We start from the raw sequence: 17,813 nt of genomic DNA, 5'->3' as shown, positions 1-17,813 counted from the left end.
GTTAAATGTGTGTTCTTCAAGTCTCACAGCTGCAAACTCCATTACCACACACACAGGAGAGTGAGAAACTGAAGGCCCACCCTCCAGTCACATGTCACAGATAGCCCTATCCCATTCATGCATAATCATCACTGATTGGAGAACAGACATGCCCCTCACAGGCAGCACTGCCCTGTACTGGAGGATGTGTGATGATTGGAGGAGAGACATGTCCCTCACAGGCAGCAGTGCCCCATACTGTAGGATGAGTGATGATTGGAGGAGAAGCACATCCCTCATAGGCAGCACGACATGCCTGCAGAGGGTCGCTGAGTGCCGAGAGAGCTCTGGCTGACTAACAATACCATACCCACTAAACCAAACCCCTGAAACAATGTAACCACAGCTCAAACCAGTGACCTTTGCCCTGGTGCTGGGGAATCCCTGTCCTTCTGGTTATTGTTGGTGTCCTAAATCAGCAGAGAAACTCCTACTGGTGGATCCTACTAAGGTGATCCACACAGGGGAACCCTACTTCAGTCTTTAGATTACAGGGGTCTATGTCTATTAATTGTGCAACACATGGAGACATTCTTCAGAGGTGTCTATTAGGAACATCCAGGGTAGTAGTAGTAATAATAAAAGTGATGATGAGCTTGAGGGATGAAGAGGAGACCACTATGACAAACAAAGGTTGTGAGGTGGGGAGTAGGAAGATAGTAAGTCAGACAGGAACTGAGGTGCCAAGCCGTGTAGAGCCTTACAGGTGATCATAAGAACATGAGAAGTCTTTAACAAATGAGGAGAAGCTGTTCGACCTAGCTGGATCTTTTAGTATGGTAGATAATTGATCTAAGGGTCTCATTCTGCTATTTCTTAAAAGAAAGCAGGGTATCGGCTTAAACCACGTGACTGGATGGCTTGTTCCACGCTCCTACTGCTCTTGCTCTACTGCTCATTCTGAAGAGCTGAGTCGGCTCCGTTAATCCTTTGAGGATTTTCACTACTTGGATCAGGTCCCCTCATCTTCTTTTCTGCCCAGGACTAAAAAGGCTTGGTTCCCTCTGCCTGCCAGGGTCAGTTGTCCCGGGTCCGAGCTCGGGAAGCTCCAGGCTCTGGGAAGGTGCTTGCCATTTTTTTAAGGCCTGGGAATGTTTTCTTGTATTTCGCGCGCCTCTAAGGGAAGCCGGTCGCACTGATCTCTCCTCTCTCGCAGTTCTTCGACCGCCTGAAGCTCTTCGGCATGCCGCCGAAGCACCAGCCGGACTTCATCTACCTGCGCCACGTGCCCCTGAGGAAGGTGCACCTGTTCACCCTGATCCAGCTCACCTGCCTGGTCCTCCTGTGGGTCATCAAGACCTCGCCGGCCGCCATCGTCTTCCCCATGATGGTGCTGGCCCTGGTGTTCATCCGCAAGCTCATGGACCTGTGCTTCTCCAAGCGCGAGCTCAGCTGGCTGGACGACCTGATGCCCGAGAGCAAGAAGAAGAAGCTGGACGACGCCACCAAGAAGGCGAAGGCCGAGGAGGTGCCGACCTTTCAAGTCCTGCCATTTCACAGCATCTCGCGAGCGTGGCCGCTAACGAGCACATCCAAACGAGAGGAGGCCGCTCTGCCCCCCCCTAGCTCATTTGGCTGCTAGTAGTTAACTGGTCCCAGGATCTCATCCCGCGGTTCCTCTGAAGGAAGCCAGGGTGATGGTTGGGCAGTTTGTTCCAGGCTCCCACCACTCTTTGTGTAAAGGTTCCTGAATTTGTCTATGAGCCACAGCACATGGAGAGAACTGAAGGGTGGAATGGGGTTGGTTGAGGTTCCTTATTGTATAAGGAATGAAGAATGTGTACAGTGCTATAAATAGATAGAGCAGTGGTATACAACTTCTACTGTCAAAAAGTTTTTACTGGCCCCTCTAATCCCCTAGCAGCTGGTAAGCACAGTAATGACTTTAATTGTCTAAATCAAGCTTAAAGGGCATAATTTCAGTCATGTAATTAACAGATAAGACAGAATTAAAAACAGAAGACAAGGCAGACCTGGAAGAATGGGGGCTTGTCACACTGACACAGCGAGATTAACAGCCTTTACAGCAAAAGAAAGCTCCAAAGCTGAAATGTATTTCTTTTCTTCTCTTTTCAGCATGGAATAAACCTTTACTTGTTCCTGGGTCGTATTGCCCATTTCGATATAGGGAGTGAAAAGTGTAATTTGCTGCCACCTAGTGGAGAGAGAACCAAACTACATGTTCTGTTTTCAGTTTTAATCAAGATGAAACACCCCAGGAACAGAGACAAAGAGGCACTTGTCAGTAAAAATTGGATTTTAAAATTGCCCTTAAATGGGAAGGCTGAGACCTGTTGCTTATTTACTCTGTGGAGACATAGCAATGATTGAAACATATCACAAATTTATAACATATATACTGTAAACATCATTTTATGGGTGGCTGCTTTTTAAATTTGTTAATGATTAAATGATGAAGCAGCTTTTGCTTCTACAAAATATTAACATGACCATTAACCGTCAACATTCAGCTCAATAAAGGTGAAATGCATAATTGCCATATTAATTTCATTTGCTCTAAAGGCACAGTTATGCCCTGTTCATCTCTGGTGAATATGGAGAGACCCTATCCTTATATTGTACAATGGCAGAAAGCGTTCTGTAGTTTCGTATGGATGACGCCTGATGAGTCTGCTAACCCGTGTGACACACATTTGGAGTTACTCTCACTGTCGGGGTGTCTCCCTCAGGAGTCCGAGAAGATGCTGGATCACGGGGAGGATAAGGTGGTGCAGATCCCCATGGAGAGCAGCCAGCTCCTGCACAGCCCCCAGAAGAAGAGCAACAGCTCCAGGTGAGCAGGGATCGAAGTGGGAGGGGGCTGCACTGACTGCCCCCCTCTGACCCCCCCACTGATACACACCAGCATAATGCCCCAGCTCCCTGCCCCTCCCCTCCAAGGTCACCATTAATATAAACAGATCTGGGATTCTGAGCTCACCAAGTTTCTGTCCACCACCTAATTTATAGAGAAGGTAGTCTGATTCACACCAGATTGCACAGCCGTTTAATCCAATCCAGGGTATAGCTAACTCTCTGATGTCCTTGAGGATGGAAGACCAGAGTAGGTGAATGAAGGCTGTGAGGTGGGGAGTAAACAGATAAAAAGTCAGTCAGGAACCGAGGTGCCAAGCCATGTAGAGCCTTATAGGTGAGCATGAGGATTCTGAAGTCGACCTGAAACCTGACAGGAAGCCAGTGCGAGGGCTCCAGGACAGGAGTGATGTGATCACCTGCAAGCAACCTGGTCAGGATTCTGGCTGCTGAATTTGGAAAATAATGGAGTTTGTTCAGTGTGGATTTAGATCAGTTTTTCATGACCAGCTTTTCAGCTTCAGTGAGAGACAACATAATATCACCAGATTACATCCTATGTAGGTGATGGGAGGTGCTGAGCAGCCTGAGCTCAGTCTTATTGCAGTTCAAGTGAAGGAAATTTTTTAGTCATCCAGGTTTATATATAAGAGAATCACAAAAACAGCCTGAAAGCAATTCAGCAAGTCATCTATACTGGCAGAATGTCCACAAACTCCTTTATCAGTGAGTGCTCTTGTGCTCCCTAATAACATATTGTTGGCGATCACTAACATTTTAGTTTATTATTCATATAAAAAAGAAAATATTAACACCACTGAAACCTCAGTATAATAATGCAGTGATAAAAAGAGAATGCGGCTGATTGTAATTAATGCTGATGATTTTAATTGTAGCAGGTCTTCACAGTATAGTTCAATAACAGCTGTTGTCAGTAAAGGCAGAGAAACTTTGGGCTAAGTAACAACTAGTGCAGGATGAAACTGTACCAGAGACAAACACTCTCACAGAAACTCCACACACACAAACACCTACACAAATGCAAATTAAAATCATGCACAAAAGCACACATAAATCATGCACATATACACAATCACACACAAAAACTTTACACACATACAGACATATACATAGACAAACACACAGAAAACCGTGCACATAAGCACAACCTCCGCTCCACACACAAAATCACGCACATCCACTCTAAAGTCCATCACCACACACGTAACACACACACAGGTACAGTATACACATACATCAGGGCAGGCAGTAAGTATAGAAAGGTGAAAGAGTTGTGGAAGCGAGTCCTTCAGCACAGAACTAACATACCGCCCACCCCTGCATGAACAGAGGGGGTCAGGGGTGCAGCCCTGTCCCCGTGCTCTGTTTGTGGACTTCAGCCCCGGCAGACCTGCCCCTGTGCCTGTCCTGCTCTGCATGGCCTGCTCTCCCTGGTGTTACAATGTGACGTTCTGTTCTAGGTGTGACCCATCAGACATTAATATCTCTGACGAAATGTCTAAAACAACAGTGTGGAAAGCTCTCAGTATGACCCCTGACAGCTCAGATCTCAAGGACGACCCCGTTTCCACCAAAAAGGCAAGGGCACCTCCTCCTCACCACTCACCCTGCAAGAAACCCAAACCCTCACAGAGGCCAAGTTTCTCTTCTTCAGCTCTCTCCTCCCGATTCCTGCCTCTCTCACACTCTGCATCCCTAAGCTTCATCCCGTTTATCCTTTACTCCCGTTTTTTTTCTTTGGACTTATTTCTACTCTGGGACCTGCAGTCTCCCCCCAAAGCCAGGCTGTGAGGTCCTGATTTTCTAATATGGCAGATGAATACAATGAGGGGGGCGTGTCACAGGGCGAAGGGCTCTGACCGGGGGGCGTGTCAAAGGGCGTATCCATCAGCTCTGTAGCCCCTCCCACTCCAGTCCTACTGGAGTACTTAACCTTTGAGCCAAGTCTCAATTGGCCATTCCAGAGTTTTTAAGTCTAAAGATTTTCAACGCGTGTTGAAATAGCCTTTATTACAGAGCTCGTCAGCCTTTAAAAAAGGCCTCCACACAGACAACTGACCCACAAGGAGCCTGCTTCTGGGGGAGAGTGTCACCTCGATTCTCAGCTGGTCCCCCTCTGCTGTTGTGTGCTGGTGAAAGCGACAAACGCGGCTCCGCTCTTCGCTGTCCAGTGGCCAAACACAGTGCCGAAGGGAGAAACGTTTGGAAACGATGGCTGTCGTTACTGATCCTTCTCGTACCGTGGGACCTTTGCAGCTCCGAACGGGAACGCTCACTGCAGCTTCCTGAACTTTGCATCATCGCCGTGCCCCGATCGCACGCTTGCGGACGCAGGTTTCTAAAGTGGGCAGGAGGCGTCCACGTTATTACAGAATAGTTCACAACTAAACGAAAAGAAAAAAATAAAAACTACCAATATACCGTACAGATCTTAGGATACAAATACCGAGATTACAGACAGGTCTGAATGTGGACGAAATAAGCAGCATTTTAACAGGTCGAGACGGCACAGTCAATGGCGTGCACCGCTGGAAGGCGGGATACAGCTTGCTGAGAGCTGTACATAAAGCCATGATCACCATAAATGTATGGGGAATAATTTTGCAGCACTACACAAAGCTCATGCAGAGCTTGTCTTGTTCAGTAGGCCGCCGCACTGCCCGCTTTGGAAATGGCGCTCCCTTGAACACACCCATCCAGCACGCATTCTGTGGGAAACCATCCGGCAGCGTCCCTCACCGCCTTCCGGCGGGGTTTCACAAGTCTCGCTGGGCGATCTCGATGCCCCACACCCCACACCCCACCCCGCTCATGCTCGCTCGCACTAACTCCTGCTTCCCGGATCAGAGCGGGAAGGAGCTCACAGCCTGCCCGCGTGCCTTGTTTAAAAATCTTTCATTCATGTGGTAGAAATATTTTCTTATTGGTCTAACCGCTTGCAAACGATCTAAATATTTTTGGGAGTCCCAGCCTACATGTATATGATGCTGTACCTCTGTTATTGTCAGAGGTTAGTAAGCCAACACCTCTTAATCATTTTAATAGTCACGTAAACCAACATTACCGCCTTCGCGTCCAACAAGAGATAGTACCGAACCTTTGCAAGAGAGGAGATTTGCCAGCGCATACACATTCCCTGGGGGGCTAAATTTTACACAGCTGTCCGAGCCCTTTAGCGCAAGCGAAGTCCCCCGAGAAGCATTGCACGACTGGCTGCCTAAGGCGAGTGTCTTTTTTTTAAAATTTTTATTTATGCTTAACAAAAGAACAAACATTACAATACAAACTGTAAGGCTCTAACAGGTGGGCGTGGCCGTGGGGCGTGGCTGCAGGTTCACGTTCTCTTCGTTCTCAGGAGTCTGAACCGAGACCTCAGAATCTGACTATTCCGAGTGGACAACAAAATTGTGTTCAATTAATGATTTAGAAAACCAGACGACACAGTAGCCCTCAAGGACAGGAGCTGAGGGATGCTGCCCTAGGGAGAAACAACTGTTTTGACTCTTGTCTCCAGCAGATAAGAACAAAGTTGAAACTCTTGTCAGTTGTGCGGACTTCATTTTCCCAGAGTTCCACTCTGCACCTTGTTCCACACCTGTGTAGTGACTCTAGCTGTGTCTGTTTGTTTGTGTGTGTGTGTCTGTCTGTTTGTTCTCTGGTGTTTCTTCCGCAGGAATGACAGTAACTGAAGTGCGGAGCTGTGTCGGGACCCCCCCGAGGCAGGGGGACTCAGGGACAAGAGGAGCTCGGCTCAGACAGTCTCAGCCAGGATGGTCAACAGCAGGGATGACCCCCCTCTCCCCCCCTACCCAACCTCCACACCATGATCTTTGGATTAACATCTTTACTACCCTACCCTTCCCCAACTGACCCCCCCGCCTTATCTCTAAATTTATCCACTTTTCCTCTTCTGGGTGGGGGAGTGGGAGGTCCTCATCACCCCAGACAGAGTGGGACTGAGGTGCAGTTCTACACTCAGTCCTTCGAACCCAGAGCCAGGCGCATGCGGTCAGGCCATCACAGTGACATCCCATCGCTGATCAAATGGCAAAAAATATACTGGTAACATTAGGATTGTGTTTGTTCCATGAGAAACTGAACAGGAACACAATGGCACCCTTTTCCAGGTTATTATTTTTCTATGTATATATTTATACTTATTATTTATTCTGTTTCAAGATGTTTTAATTTCTTAACAACTGCTAGCAGTAGTCCAGCAGTTTTTTTCTTTATTATGTTGTTGTCAGCACAAGCGTGTTTATAGTATTTATATTTTTGTTTATTTTTTATTTATTTAAATGAACTTTAAATGGAATCAATAACTCATACAGTACGAAGGTGTCATCATATTTACCATGGGACTTTACAGTCACTGTTGTCTGTTTTGTGCAGTGTAAACTAGTAACGTATCCTTTAAGCAAAATACTGTAGATGGGGATGAAAGACTATCTGTGAGGCAACAGGTTCAGGGAATCTCCAGTAATCTAACCCTAAAGCTGGACTGTCTCTGGAGCAGAAGACTTGGGGTAACCTGCCTTTGGAGCAGGTTATCTGTGGCCATGTCCACCACCACAAGTCTTTCTTGCAGCTATTCCTCTTTTTTTTTTTTTCAACAAATCAGTGGCAGGGTCAATTAAGAAACTTGCAATTAAGCAATTAAACAATTAAGCAATTAAGCATGCACACACACTTTGCAGGTACAATACACATCCTGTACTGTAGTCTTGAGAAAGCAATATCTGCTGAGCAGATTTTATGTCAATAGTCAGACCCATAGTGGTGAGGTAGTGTGGAGTGGTGGTGAGGCAGCAGTGAGGATGGGTGGTGAGGCACTGAGGAGGGGTGGTGAGGCAGCAGTGAGGAGGGGTGGTGAGGCAGTGTGGAGGGGTGGTGAGGCAGCAGTGTGGAGGGGTGGTGAGGCAGTGAGGAGGGGTGGTGAGGCAGCAGTGTGGAGGAGTGATGAGGCAGTGTGGAGGGGTGGTGAGGCAGCAGTGTGGAGGGGTGGTGAGGCAGTGTGGAGGGGTGGTGAGGCAGCAGTGAGGAGGGCTGATGAGGTAGTGAGGAGGGGTGGTGAGGCAGCAGTGAGGAGGGCTGATGAGGTAGTGAGGAGGGGTGGTGAGGCAGCAGTGAGGAGGGCTGATGAGGTAGTGAGGAGGGGTGGTGAGGCAGCAGTGAGGGGGTGATGAGGTAGCAGTGTGGAGGGGTGGTGAATTTCTCTACATTCCTAACCAAAAGGTTTTGGGTTCAAATCCGAGTTGGGACACAGTATTTGTATTTTTGGGTAAGGTACTTCTTTACCCAAAGGGTTGTGGGAGTGTGGAACAAGTGGCCCAGTCATGTGGTTGAAGCTGATACTTTGGCTTCCTTCAAGAAACAGCTGGATGACATCCTGGGATCAATTAACTAGTAACTACCAAACAAGATAAATGGGCAGAATGGCTCCTCTTGTTTGTTACCTTAATTATCTTCTTATCCACTCATCAGCCACCAGGCACGTACTGCACATGCACACTGCCGGGTCATGAACAGTGCCTGTCTCTGACCCCAGGGCTGACAACATTGAAAAATAACAACTAAGAATACAGCATGCATAAGCCAATCCCACCTCAAGTCCACTTGGTGCAGAAAGAGGGAGATATGTCAGGTTCAGTCTCTCTGCGCACTATAAGAAAGATTTGAAAACATTCTGATTGCCTCAGTCAGATGTTTAAAAAATATCTTATTACCCACTGGCAACAAGCAAAAGAGAAGAAATTTAGAAAATTCTGCAAGCGACATCAGACAGCAGCACAGTATACTGCAGCGCCTTGCTCAGGCCTGCAACAGCAGTGTCTGTCCTGGGAGCCTGAGCCCACGGCGCCCCAGCTCTGCTCCAGGACCTGTCAGACTCTTGTTCCTCCCTTCACTGACAAGTGAGCGGACAGACTCGGGCGTCTAAACGCAATGCTTCAGGGAACAGAGAAACGGGACGAGAAGGAAAAGCTCTGACCTGTTTTTCTGATCCGTAGTCAATTCCACAGAACAGTCGTGTGGCTTGTAGAAATGGAGCCTCTTATTTTTATTCTGAGAGAATTTAAAAAATGACACTATACATACAGTAGAGACTATATCCGAGCAAATAGATCTTGATTTATTTTGTTGTAAAGATGAAAAATAAATCATTCTGGGGCGCCTTCAGTAAAGCCAAATTTATTTCGGCAGATTCATGCGGTCGGAGAATGACTGGTGAAAACAGTGCGTCGGGCGTCTGGGAGTTTTTTTTTACATGGACGTGTCGTTCCTGTAATTCTAATTATCTTTGATGTTGTTGTGCAGTGAAGTTCTTGCAACGTTGTGAAACACTACACATCTTCTGCGTGGTGAAGACAGTGCTGTGCAGGTGTGTGTATTTCCAGTGCCTCTTCTGTAAGGTGAAAATCCATTAGACTTTAGCAAAAGAAAAGGCCTCTAGAGACCCTTATTTCTGTCTAGCGTTTCACATTCCCGTAATCATCATGCTAATGTTGATGGAAGAAGGTATTGCTGTTTTTTGGGGTTATCTAATCCACTCCTGGTATTGGGGAACCCCCAGACCTGCAGGTTTCTGTTCCACCTGAACGCTTAAACAACCAGTCCCTCGACAGCGCTGATAATGGGTCTCATTTGAGTTGGTTCACCGTTTTCAGTTGCTCAGCCTGTAGGAGTTGCTTTATAAGTGTCGTCTTTCTAAAGTAACTTGAAATCTCAACCCGTCTTGAGTAGGAAAACAGCTTGTGAAGGTCCCAGTCGAGCAGCTTGCTGGTTCATGCGAGCCGAGAGCTCAGCTGCGGTGAAAAGCAGCAGATATTGGGGACCCCCTGCGGGTCACAGGGGCTGGTCTGTAGCGTGGGTGGGCAGGGCACCCCCCCCACCCCGATCCATGACAGCCGGTATAGACACCTTTCAATCAACACCCAGTTAACATCTGGGTCACACAGGGGCCTCTCATCCACATCATTGGTTCAGTTAGGTCAAAGGGGTCTGATTTGTGCTGGAATGCGCAAATCAACACGATGCTCTAGGACTGGTGCGGCCCACCCCTGCATCTGAGCAATAATCACCGAATGATACAACATGTCAGACGGGCATACAGCTTCTCCCTGGTGTCAAGATGGTTAAAATTAGTACTCAAGGTGGGCTTTATGGGTCCATCATGGCGGTCATCTTACTGAAATGAATAAATTGAAGATGCTCAAGTTGGGGAGGGCAGCAGCACGATGGGTAGTGGTTCAGTGGTCAGCACTGCTGCCTCACACCGCTGGGGCCGTGATTTCAATTCCGGACCTGGGGTGCTGTCTGTGTGGAGTCTGTACGCTCTCCCTGTCTTCAGGTGGGTTTCATCCAGGTGCACCAGTTTTCTCCCACAGTCCAAAGACATGCTGGGAGGTTGATTGGCTTCTGGGAAAACTGATCCTGGTGTGAGTGTGTGTGTGTGTCTGTCTGTTTGTGCAGGGGGTTTATTACTGTAAAGGTGCTCTCGTGACACCGCAATGATGTGGCAGCAGATTTGATTAGATCGAAAAATAGCGCGGTAGCTAGTGTTAATTAGAAATGAGTGAAGTTATAAGATTCCACTCTTCTTCCTCGGGGCGCCGAATGGATCTGACCTGATACGACCACTTCTACAGTGTAAACCAGAGGTTTCCAATCCTGATACTAATGACCCACACCCCTGCTGGTTCTCTGCCAGCCGAGCCCTCGAGTACACCGTCGAGCCCTCCACTGGCTTGATAACGATGACAGGAGTCAGGGGAGCTGGTTGTTCTCGGCTCTTAAACATGTTGCAGCTCGAACCCTTTGTATTTTGTAAGTGAAATAAGATCCCAAGCTTGTGAGTAGAAACAAAAGGCAAATGTTCCAGTGAAGCAGCTCCTCAGATGAAGCGAGGCTCAGTGATCTCCTGAGAGCCAGCAGGTGTGTGGGGCGCCAGGGCCAGGGGTGGGCACTGCTAGTCTAGGCCGTGGCGTGCTGTGGGACACTGACCTCTGTCCGGCAGAAGCTGGCTGTGCTGCCTTCCTGCTTCGGCCCCAGCCTGTTTCTTGCACGCCCCTCTCGTGCTCGCTGCACCCGGGCACTGCTCCTTCTGCTTCTGGTGCAAAGACAGGAGAGGCACCCCTGCCCCCAGAGGGCCCCAATCTGGACATGAATACAGGTCACCCCCACTGCCGCTAAGCAGAATCCCAAGCCCCTGTAAGCTCTGTAGGACCACAGCTGAGCCTTTCCTGACAAAATTGTACTCGTTCACCTGCTAAAGGAGTAAAAACACACACTTTCCAAGTCTTAACACATTGACTGCGGCCCTCCAGGGTTAGTATAAGGCCTGATTATATAAGCTTTGATTCCAGCTGAGCTCACTGTAGGCTTAATGGGCCCAATTTAACAGCGTCTCCCTGGTCTTCAGGTCCTGCAGCTCTGTGAGGTCCTGGAGACCCTGCAGACACAGTGGTCCTCCTGAGGTCCCTATTGTAAGCACTCGCAGGCCCAAAGAGAAGTACCATGTTTATCCAATCAATCAATGGAGTAATTGAGCTGAAGTACAATAAAGAGAGCATCACAGCTCCTCCGGGATTTGTGTCTGACAGCCCCGCTATCGGTTTTGCTGTAGAATAAACCCACAGCTGGACAATTTCAGCTCTTCTCAGCAGGGGTCCCCACCCAGGTCCTGCAGCTCCCAGCCAGGCAGGTGTGATGGGATTTAATCCCTGCAAAGAAGCAAGGGATTTGTTAAATTACAAAAAATCAGAATACTCTACTGCCCTCAAGGACTGCAGTTCCCTTAAGTGAGCAAATGGCTTTCTTAGTTCATTAGTAATGTATAAGCGTTCCTTTTTTTTAGAAACAGTAACCCTATGGTTTAACCCTGGGAGCAGGAAGTGTGTGGGCTAACATGCACTGACAGAACATGCCACTGTAAAGACTGATGCTGTACACAAACTCTGAGAGAATGTTTTATAGAGGTGCACCAATAATTGATTCCAATCGTGAGTCTTAAATGCGTTCGTTAACTAAAAACCCTGGAGAAATAGTGTTCAACACATTTTAAACCAGTATCTTGGTCACAGACACAGGTTTAAACAAACAGAATTCACTGCCCTTAATGCATAAGTGAGGAGCGTTGCTGGAGACAGAGTGAACCAGTACATTTAATACTTTTAAACCTTGAACAAAGAGTCATATGTAGATAAGGTCTATTTTATTTCCATATGACTCTTTGTTCAAGGTAAAACTATCCACTGTGATTCCAGAGGTCAGTAAAGTGAATTCTTGTAAGAGCTGATGTATTATAAAGAGGTCCTGAAGACTGGTCCCTGGTTGTGCATTGTCCTGATGTCCTGTTGAAAATGTAGATTGCAAAAAGGATAGCCAGAGACCCTACAGCACAGCAAGGACATCTCTAACACACACAGACCCTACAACACAGCAGGGATATCTCTAACACACACAGACCCTACAATACAGCAGGGAAATCTCTAACACACACAGACCCTATACCACAGCAAGGACATCTCTAACACACACAGATCCTACAATACAGAGAAGCTTAGAATATAGGAAGAATGTCTTTAAAGCAGAGATATTCATACATGAATGAATGAGGATACCTTTAATACAGAGAAGTTTAGAACAGAGGAAACAAATATTCTCCCTAGCTCTGCGGTCCAGCACAAGGATGGGTTTCTATTCCTGGCTGCCAGATAGGGGCATTTCTGTGTCCTTTCCCAGCGCTGCTACAGTAGGTTCTGGGCTGTGTCTGCTGCCTGGGCTCAGGTCAAGTCAGAACAGGAGGGAGAGGGAGATGGGGGCACTATATTAATGGAATAAGACAGTAACAGATGTGGTAACTACAAACAGCAAATAAATCAAGAGAAAAATGACTGGTCTGTTTAAGATATGTACCATTAATAGGCATATTGTATTTTTGATTATACAAATGTGAAAACAATAAAAAAAATAAAACCAAACTACTGTATTTCTGGCTTCATATCAAAGAAAAATGTTTCTGTCTTGTATACGAAGAGTAAGAATGTGTTTAACAAATTCATTTTAGACAAATGTCCTCCTTTAGCTGTGTAGAAAGAGATGAGAAGTCTGTTGCTCAGACCTCTGTGCATGATGTCGTGATGTCACTGCAGAATCTTCACTCCAAAATCCACAGACCCCAGTTTGAAGATCAGAGAGCCTAAATCCTCCCTCTTCACCCAACAGCTCCAGCTGCTGAGAGACAGTTCACTGACTGTACACTGGAGGAACTGAACAACTGTTACCTCATACAGGAGCCATCTGAGTTGACAGCAAAGTGTTTCTGATTGTCCAGCCTTCAGCCTGGAGCACATCATACTGCTGTAGGCGTGATCGTCTGCGGAATGGGTCAGACTACCACAACAGACTAAGTGATCTATCTAGAGCTGGTCTTCACACCTCTTCCTCTTCAGTGACATCATGCGGTGACATCATCACGAGACCATGACATCACCACAATATCATGCACTGATCTGCTACACTGTGGTCACACACAGGAGGACTTGGGTCTCGAAACAACCTGAAACAGATGTTTCTTTTATCTTTTCAGACTTTTTAATAATAATAATAATAAAAATAATAATTGCTTACACTTATATAGCGCTTTTCTGGACAATCCACTCAAAGCGCTTTACAGGTAATGGGGACTCCCCTCCACCACCACCAATGTGCAGCATCCACCTGGACTTTTTGTACAAGCTTCTCTGCTTGTCTAGAACAGCTTTGTTTTTATTCTTCTAGAAACGAACATTCAGACGTAAAACACGTATTGGCAAATGTGATCAGGACAATCACTTCTGACTAGCCTCTGTTGGTGCTGCAGGATGAATGGGATGTAATACCAGGTACAGTATGTGTCCGGGTTGATGTACCACATGTTTACCACACGGTGGCAGCAGAGGACCAATAGTGAAGCACACCGGACTGCGCGGGTAGGTTTGAATTAAATTACATCTCGACTAAAACGGTGTTCGTGCGTTGAAGGAAACATTATGATGTGATTTCTCTTAAAAACGTTAACAATATTGTTTTAAATGACAGCGATTCGAGCTGTAGATTAGTGGGAAGTTAATAACTGAGCGGTATTCCCCTTGGCTGGCGTGTAGTTTGGACAACGCCAGACCACTGCTCGAGTCCGCCTGCGTATGATGCCGTTTGCATGTTGGAGTCTTGTCCTGAAACGGCTCGGGTGTAAGACGGAACATTCAGGTTTTTGTGGTGTACGAGGGAGACTCTTGTTTAGGTGTCAGATCCACGGGTCCGGAGGGGCGCGGACGATTATGTACAGTATCTGATCTGAGCTCCACTCACACCCGCGGCGGATCGAGAGGGATTCTCGCGCTTTCTTCTCTCGGGTGCCTAAAAAAAAACATACAAATGCCTCTTCTGTCGCGGTCTGTGTCTTACACTTTTGTCGGTTTAATCTCTACATCACAGCTTGCAAACGAGGCGAGCCATTCCGCCCATCCAGCCCGTTTGGTCGTTAGTAGTTAATTGATCCGAGGATCGCATTAAGACATTTTGCAGAAGAATCCAGGGAACTGGCTTCGACAACATATCTTTTACACAAGCCTTGGAGTAAATGAATGCCTCCTGGTCTGATTGCAGGATCTCATCCAGCTGTTTCTTGATAGAATCCAAGCTACCAACTTCAACAGCACAGCTGGGCAGCTCGTTCCACACTCCCACCACCCTTAGTGTAAGGAAGTGCCTCCTGTGTGCAGGTTGCCTCTGTTTACTCCAGTCACAATGCAGGATCTGTGCATGTATATGTTTTATAATGTGTGTAGATTGTTTCTTTTTCCAGCAGCTTTAGGGTTTTCGTCTCTCCACGTTTGAACGACAGCTCCATCTGTCACTCAAATGCTGTAACTGAAACAGGATGTCAGAACCCCCCCACACACACGCACACACCCCCAGGCCAGCATCGGCCCAGTCTTAATTCAGCCCCTGGATGGGTGGTGGTGGGGGGGGGCAGGGCATTTCCATTTGAAGGCATTCCACTCTTCACATCCCATTTCCCGTGAGCGTGGATAGAGACTGTCCTGGGCTGATTGGGGTGGTTCTTGTTAGGGAATTCCAACATGTTTGGCTTCTTGATTTCAGTTAATGACAACCATCATGTCCTTGTCAATCACAGCCTAATGCAACCTGACAGTCCCAGGCCTGGGCTCCCTTCTGTCGAGTAGCTGGGTGCCAGTCAATGGGCCCATTCTTCAGACAAAGACTGACACGCTCACTCCTGCCTGCCAGCTACCTGGAGAACTGGCTGACGAGTTCGACACGTCCCCTGCTGGGGACAGCTCTTCCCTAGAGTTTCTCAAGAATCCCTGCTGTCTGCTATCCCTTCTCTGCAGTCACTATCACTTTCAGTTACCTCTTCTGCAATTCACGGTGCCCAGGAGTGTATCCCAGGAAGTACTGGGCTCGAGATGGGATACAACCTGGACAGGGCATCAGTCCACCACAGGGCACACAGATACAGACACACACACTCACACCAGGGCCAGTTTTTCCAGACGTAGTTCAATCAGGGAGCTGCGTCAACATGTGCAGGCTGAAAAGGAACAAGTAAAGGTCTGTCCCATGCTGAAAATAGAAGAAACACAACGTTTGACAGTTTCTTTTCTTCTCTCTTTTTTTCTTCAGCATGGAATAAACCTTTACTTGTTCCTTTGCAATTTATCCAGGACCATTAATAATTAAGCCACCAGCATGTTCTTGGACTGTGGGAGGATGAGACAAGTGCCCTGAGGTGGCGAAACCTGAAATGGAGCACACTGCTGTGAATGTGCAGAGCTTTAGAAATTACACAGTGCTGCTGCAAGACAGCAGGGCATCTAACACACTGCTGTTGACTGCTGCCATGTCTCCCGGTTTCCTTTCCACCCGGGCCTCATAGTGGCTCGGTTTAGGCCTATTGTTCACTTAAACTGGTCTATATCACCTCTATTTCTGGGTCTTTACTCAGTGGACATTATCAACTACTTACAGAACCAGGTGGACAGCAGCCGTCCTGGGCCATGAGTGGCTATCAGACTGCCCTTAACCTGATAGGCAACATTAGAAATAGAGCCAGACAACATGGCTGAATAGCTTGTTCCACACTCCCACAACCCTTTGCACATCTAAAAATGATACATTCATACTTCCTATTGTTGGAACTAATATTATATTGTACTGAGCTATATCATTCTGCACTGTACTACTCTGAACTGAAGGGATATTTTATTTAGACTAACCTATCTAGTATAATAGAGGACTCAGACCTCAAGTCTTAAGTCTGGGGTCTCTAAAACACGATTCTTCAAATGGGGCGAGAACCAGACTGACAATGTCAATGAAGGAACACACAGGGCTTACTTTCAACAGTAGAAAAAAGCACACCACAGCACTTGGCAGTTTCCACACAGTCATAGTCTCGAGTTTCCATGTTAATGAAATTGCAGTTTCCGTTGATATGGTCTTGTCATATCACAAATATAAAAACGACAAGGTTCTGTGTTACACTCTGTAGTAAGTCCCTGTAGTACATCCCTGTGACAAGTCTATACTGAACTAGAGTCTACTGTACTTGCCACAATATCCCACTTCAAAACCAAAGTGAAACTGGACACCCTGCAGACACACTGACCCCCCAGGACCAGGACTGGACACCCTGCAGACACACTGACCCCACAGACTCAGAGGAGAGAACCTACATTTTCAGTAATTTGTATGTGAGCAAGCCCTCGCATTGTGTAACTAGTGTAGCTAGCCCAGCTAGCGCTCTGCAGTGTAGCTAGCCCAGCTTCTGTTGTGTGTGCGTGAGTGTGGCGAGGGGAAGGGGGTAATTCTTCATGTAGGGCTTTATCTGCCCAGGCAGGCCCCACATCTGGAACTAATCCAGCTGTGCAGATAGGCTCAGGGGTGGGGAGGGGGGTCTCTGCCTGGCCCTGGGGTTGCATGTGTCCCTGACTTCAAAATAGCCCTGATTGCTAGCAGCTGACGGCCCTAACTCACCCAGAGTGAGCGGCTCTCCTCTGGTGTCGACCTTGTCAGCATCAAGGCTGGACAGGAGAGCAGGGGAGGGGGAGGGGAGAGGGCAGTCGTGTCTTGTTGCCTGGTGCAAAGTAAACCAGGATCCCAGCAGCTCAGCCTGTCCCAGTCCTATCTTTGTAAAAACTCGCCCATCCGAAGCGGTCCTGATGCCTCAGCCTTGAGGGGCATACAGTGCTGTTGGGTTTCCTTTTGTTGCTGTCAAACGTTACTCTCAATTAGTCAATTAAACACTTACTTTATATGAGCAGTTTGCAAAAATTCAAAGTGATGGGGGATTTCAGGTTATGTACAGTAGCCTATTAAATGGTGGATGTGTCTCAATACCTCCTGACCTGTAGTATTTTTGAGAGGAGTCCAATGAAATGAGTGGTTAAACGAATTAGACGAGAGTGCTAGTGGCCAGTGTCTCCTGACCTGGGAGGGCTGGACAGGAATATACAGTTTTCTAGCAAGACCAGGGGAGTCAAGTGGGGATACACTGGATTCTGTAAACCCTTCCCTAGTGTGCGCATTAGGGACCGGTGCTACTGGACCCAGACAGGGCACTGAGATCTGCTCCTGTGTCTTCCAAGTGTCATCACACGGCGTGGCTTTCCTGCTGACATGACTTTGTCTCGTGGTTTGCTGTGGCCCGGGTGTGAGTCTGGAACAAGCTTCCGTGCCATGTTGTTGTAGGCTTCTCTTAAGAAACTGCGGGGCGAGTTCCTCCAATCAGGACAGGATGCACGACTTTACACAAACAGTGGTGGGAGTGTGCAACAAGCTGCCCAGCCATGTGGTTGAAGCCGATGAAACTTGATGCGATCCTCAGATCTATTAGCTACTAAGTACCAAATAGGCCAGATGGACCAAGGGCTTCT

At 47.4% G+C, this 17,813-nt stretch overlaps 1 protein-coding gene and 1 long non-coding RNA gene across 5 annotated transcripts in view; one reads left to right on the top strand and one right to left on the bottom strand.

Annotated features, from left to right (window-relative positions):
- The window catches only part of LOC148678426 (electroneutral sodium bicarbonate exchanger 1-like), a 60,524-nt gene extending 47,670 nt beyond the window's left edge, over positions 1 to 12,854 (top strand). Inside the window, exons 21-25 of one of the 4 annotated variants that reach the window (XR_015939158.1) lie at positions 1,196 to 1,507; positions 2,730 to 2,833; positions 4,335 to 4,452; positions 6,548 to 7,716; positions 8,030 to 12,854. Coding sequence is in view for 2 of the 4 variants with exons in the window: in XM_088633513.1 (XP_088489639.1) it covers positions 1,196 to 1,507; positions 2,730 to 2,833; positions 4,335 to 4,452; positions 6,548 to 6,553 (540 nt within the window). In the remaining 2 variants the exon portion in view is untranslated. Of the gene's footprint in view, positions 1 to 1,195; positions 1,508 to 2,729; positions 2,834 to 4,334; positions 4,453 to 6,547 lie in introns of all 4 variants that reach the window. The other 3 variants (XR_015939157.1, XM_088633513.1, XM_088633514.1) reach the window with 3 other exon arrangements.
- Positions 3,719 to 6,099, bottom strand: LOC148678427 (uncharacterized). Its single transcript, XR_015939159.1, has 2 exons — positions 5,939 to 6,099; positions 3,719 to 5,212 (listed from the first exon to the last, which is right to left on the bottom strand). It is a non-coding gene; the product is annotated as an uncharacterized LOC148678427 (long non-coding RNA).
- Positions 12,855 to 17,813: the final 4,959 nt, after the last annotated feature.

This window comes from Lepisosteus platostomus, chromosome 1 (assembly GCF_059453375.1).
Source record: "Lepisosteus platostomus isolate fLepPlt1 chromosome 1, fLepPlt1.hap1, whole genome shotgun sequence".
Lineage (NCBI taxonomy): Eukaryota > Metazoa > Chordata > Actinopteri > Semionotiformes > Lepisosteidae > Lepisosteus > Lepisosteus platostomus.
Note: the sequence above shows the minus strand (reverse complement) of the source record. Positions and strands in the feature narration are given on the sequence as shown.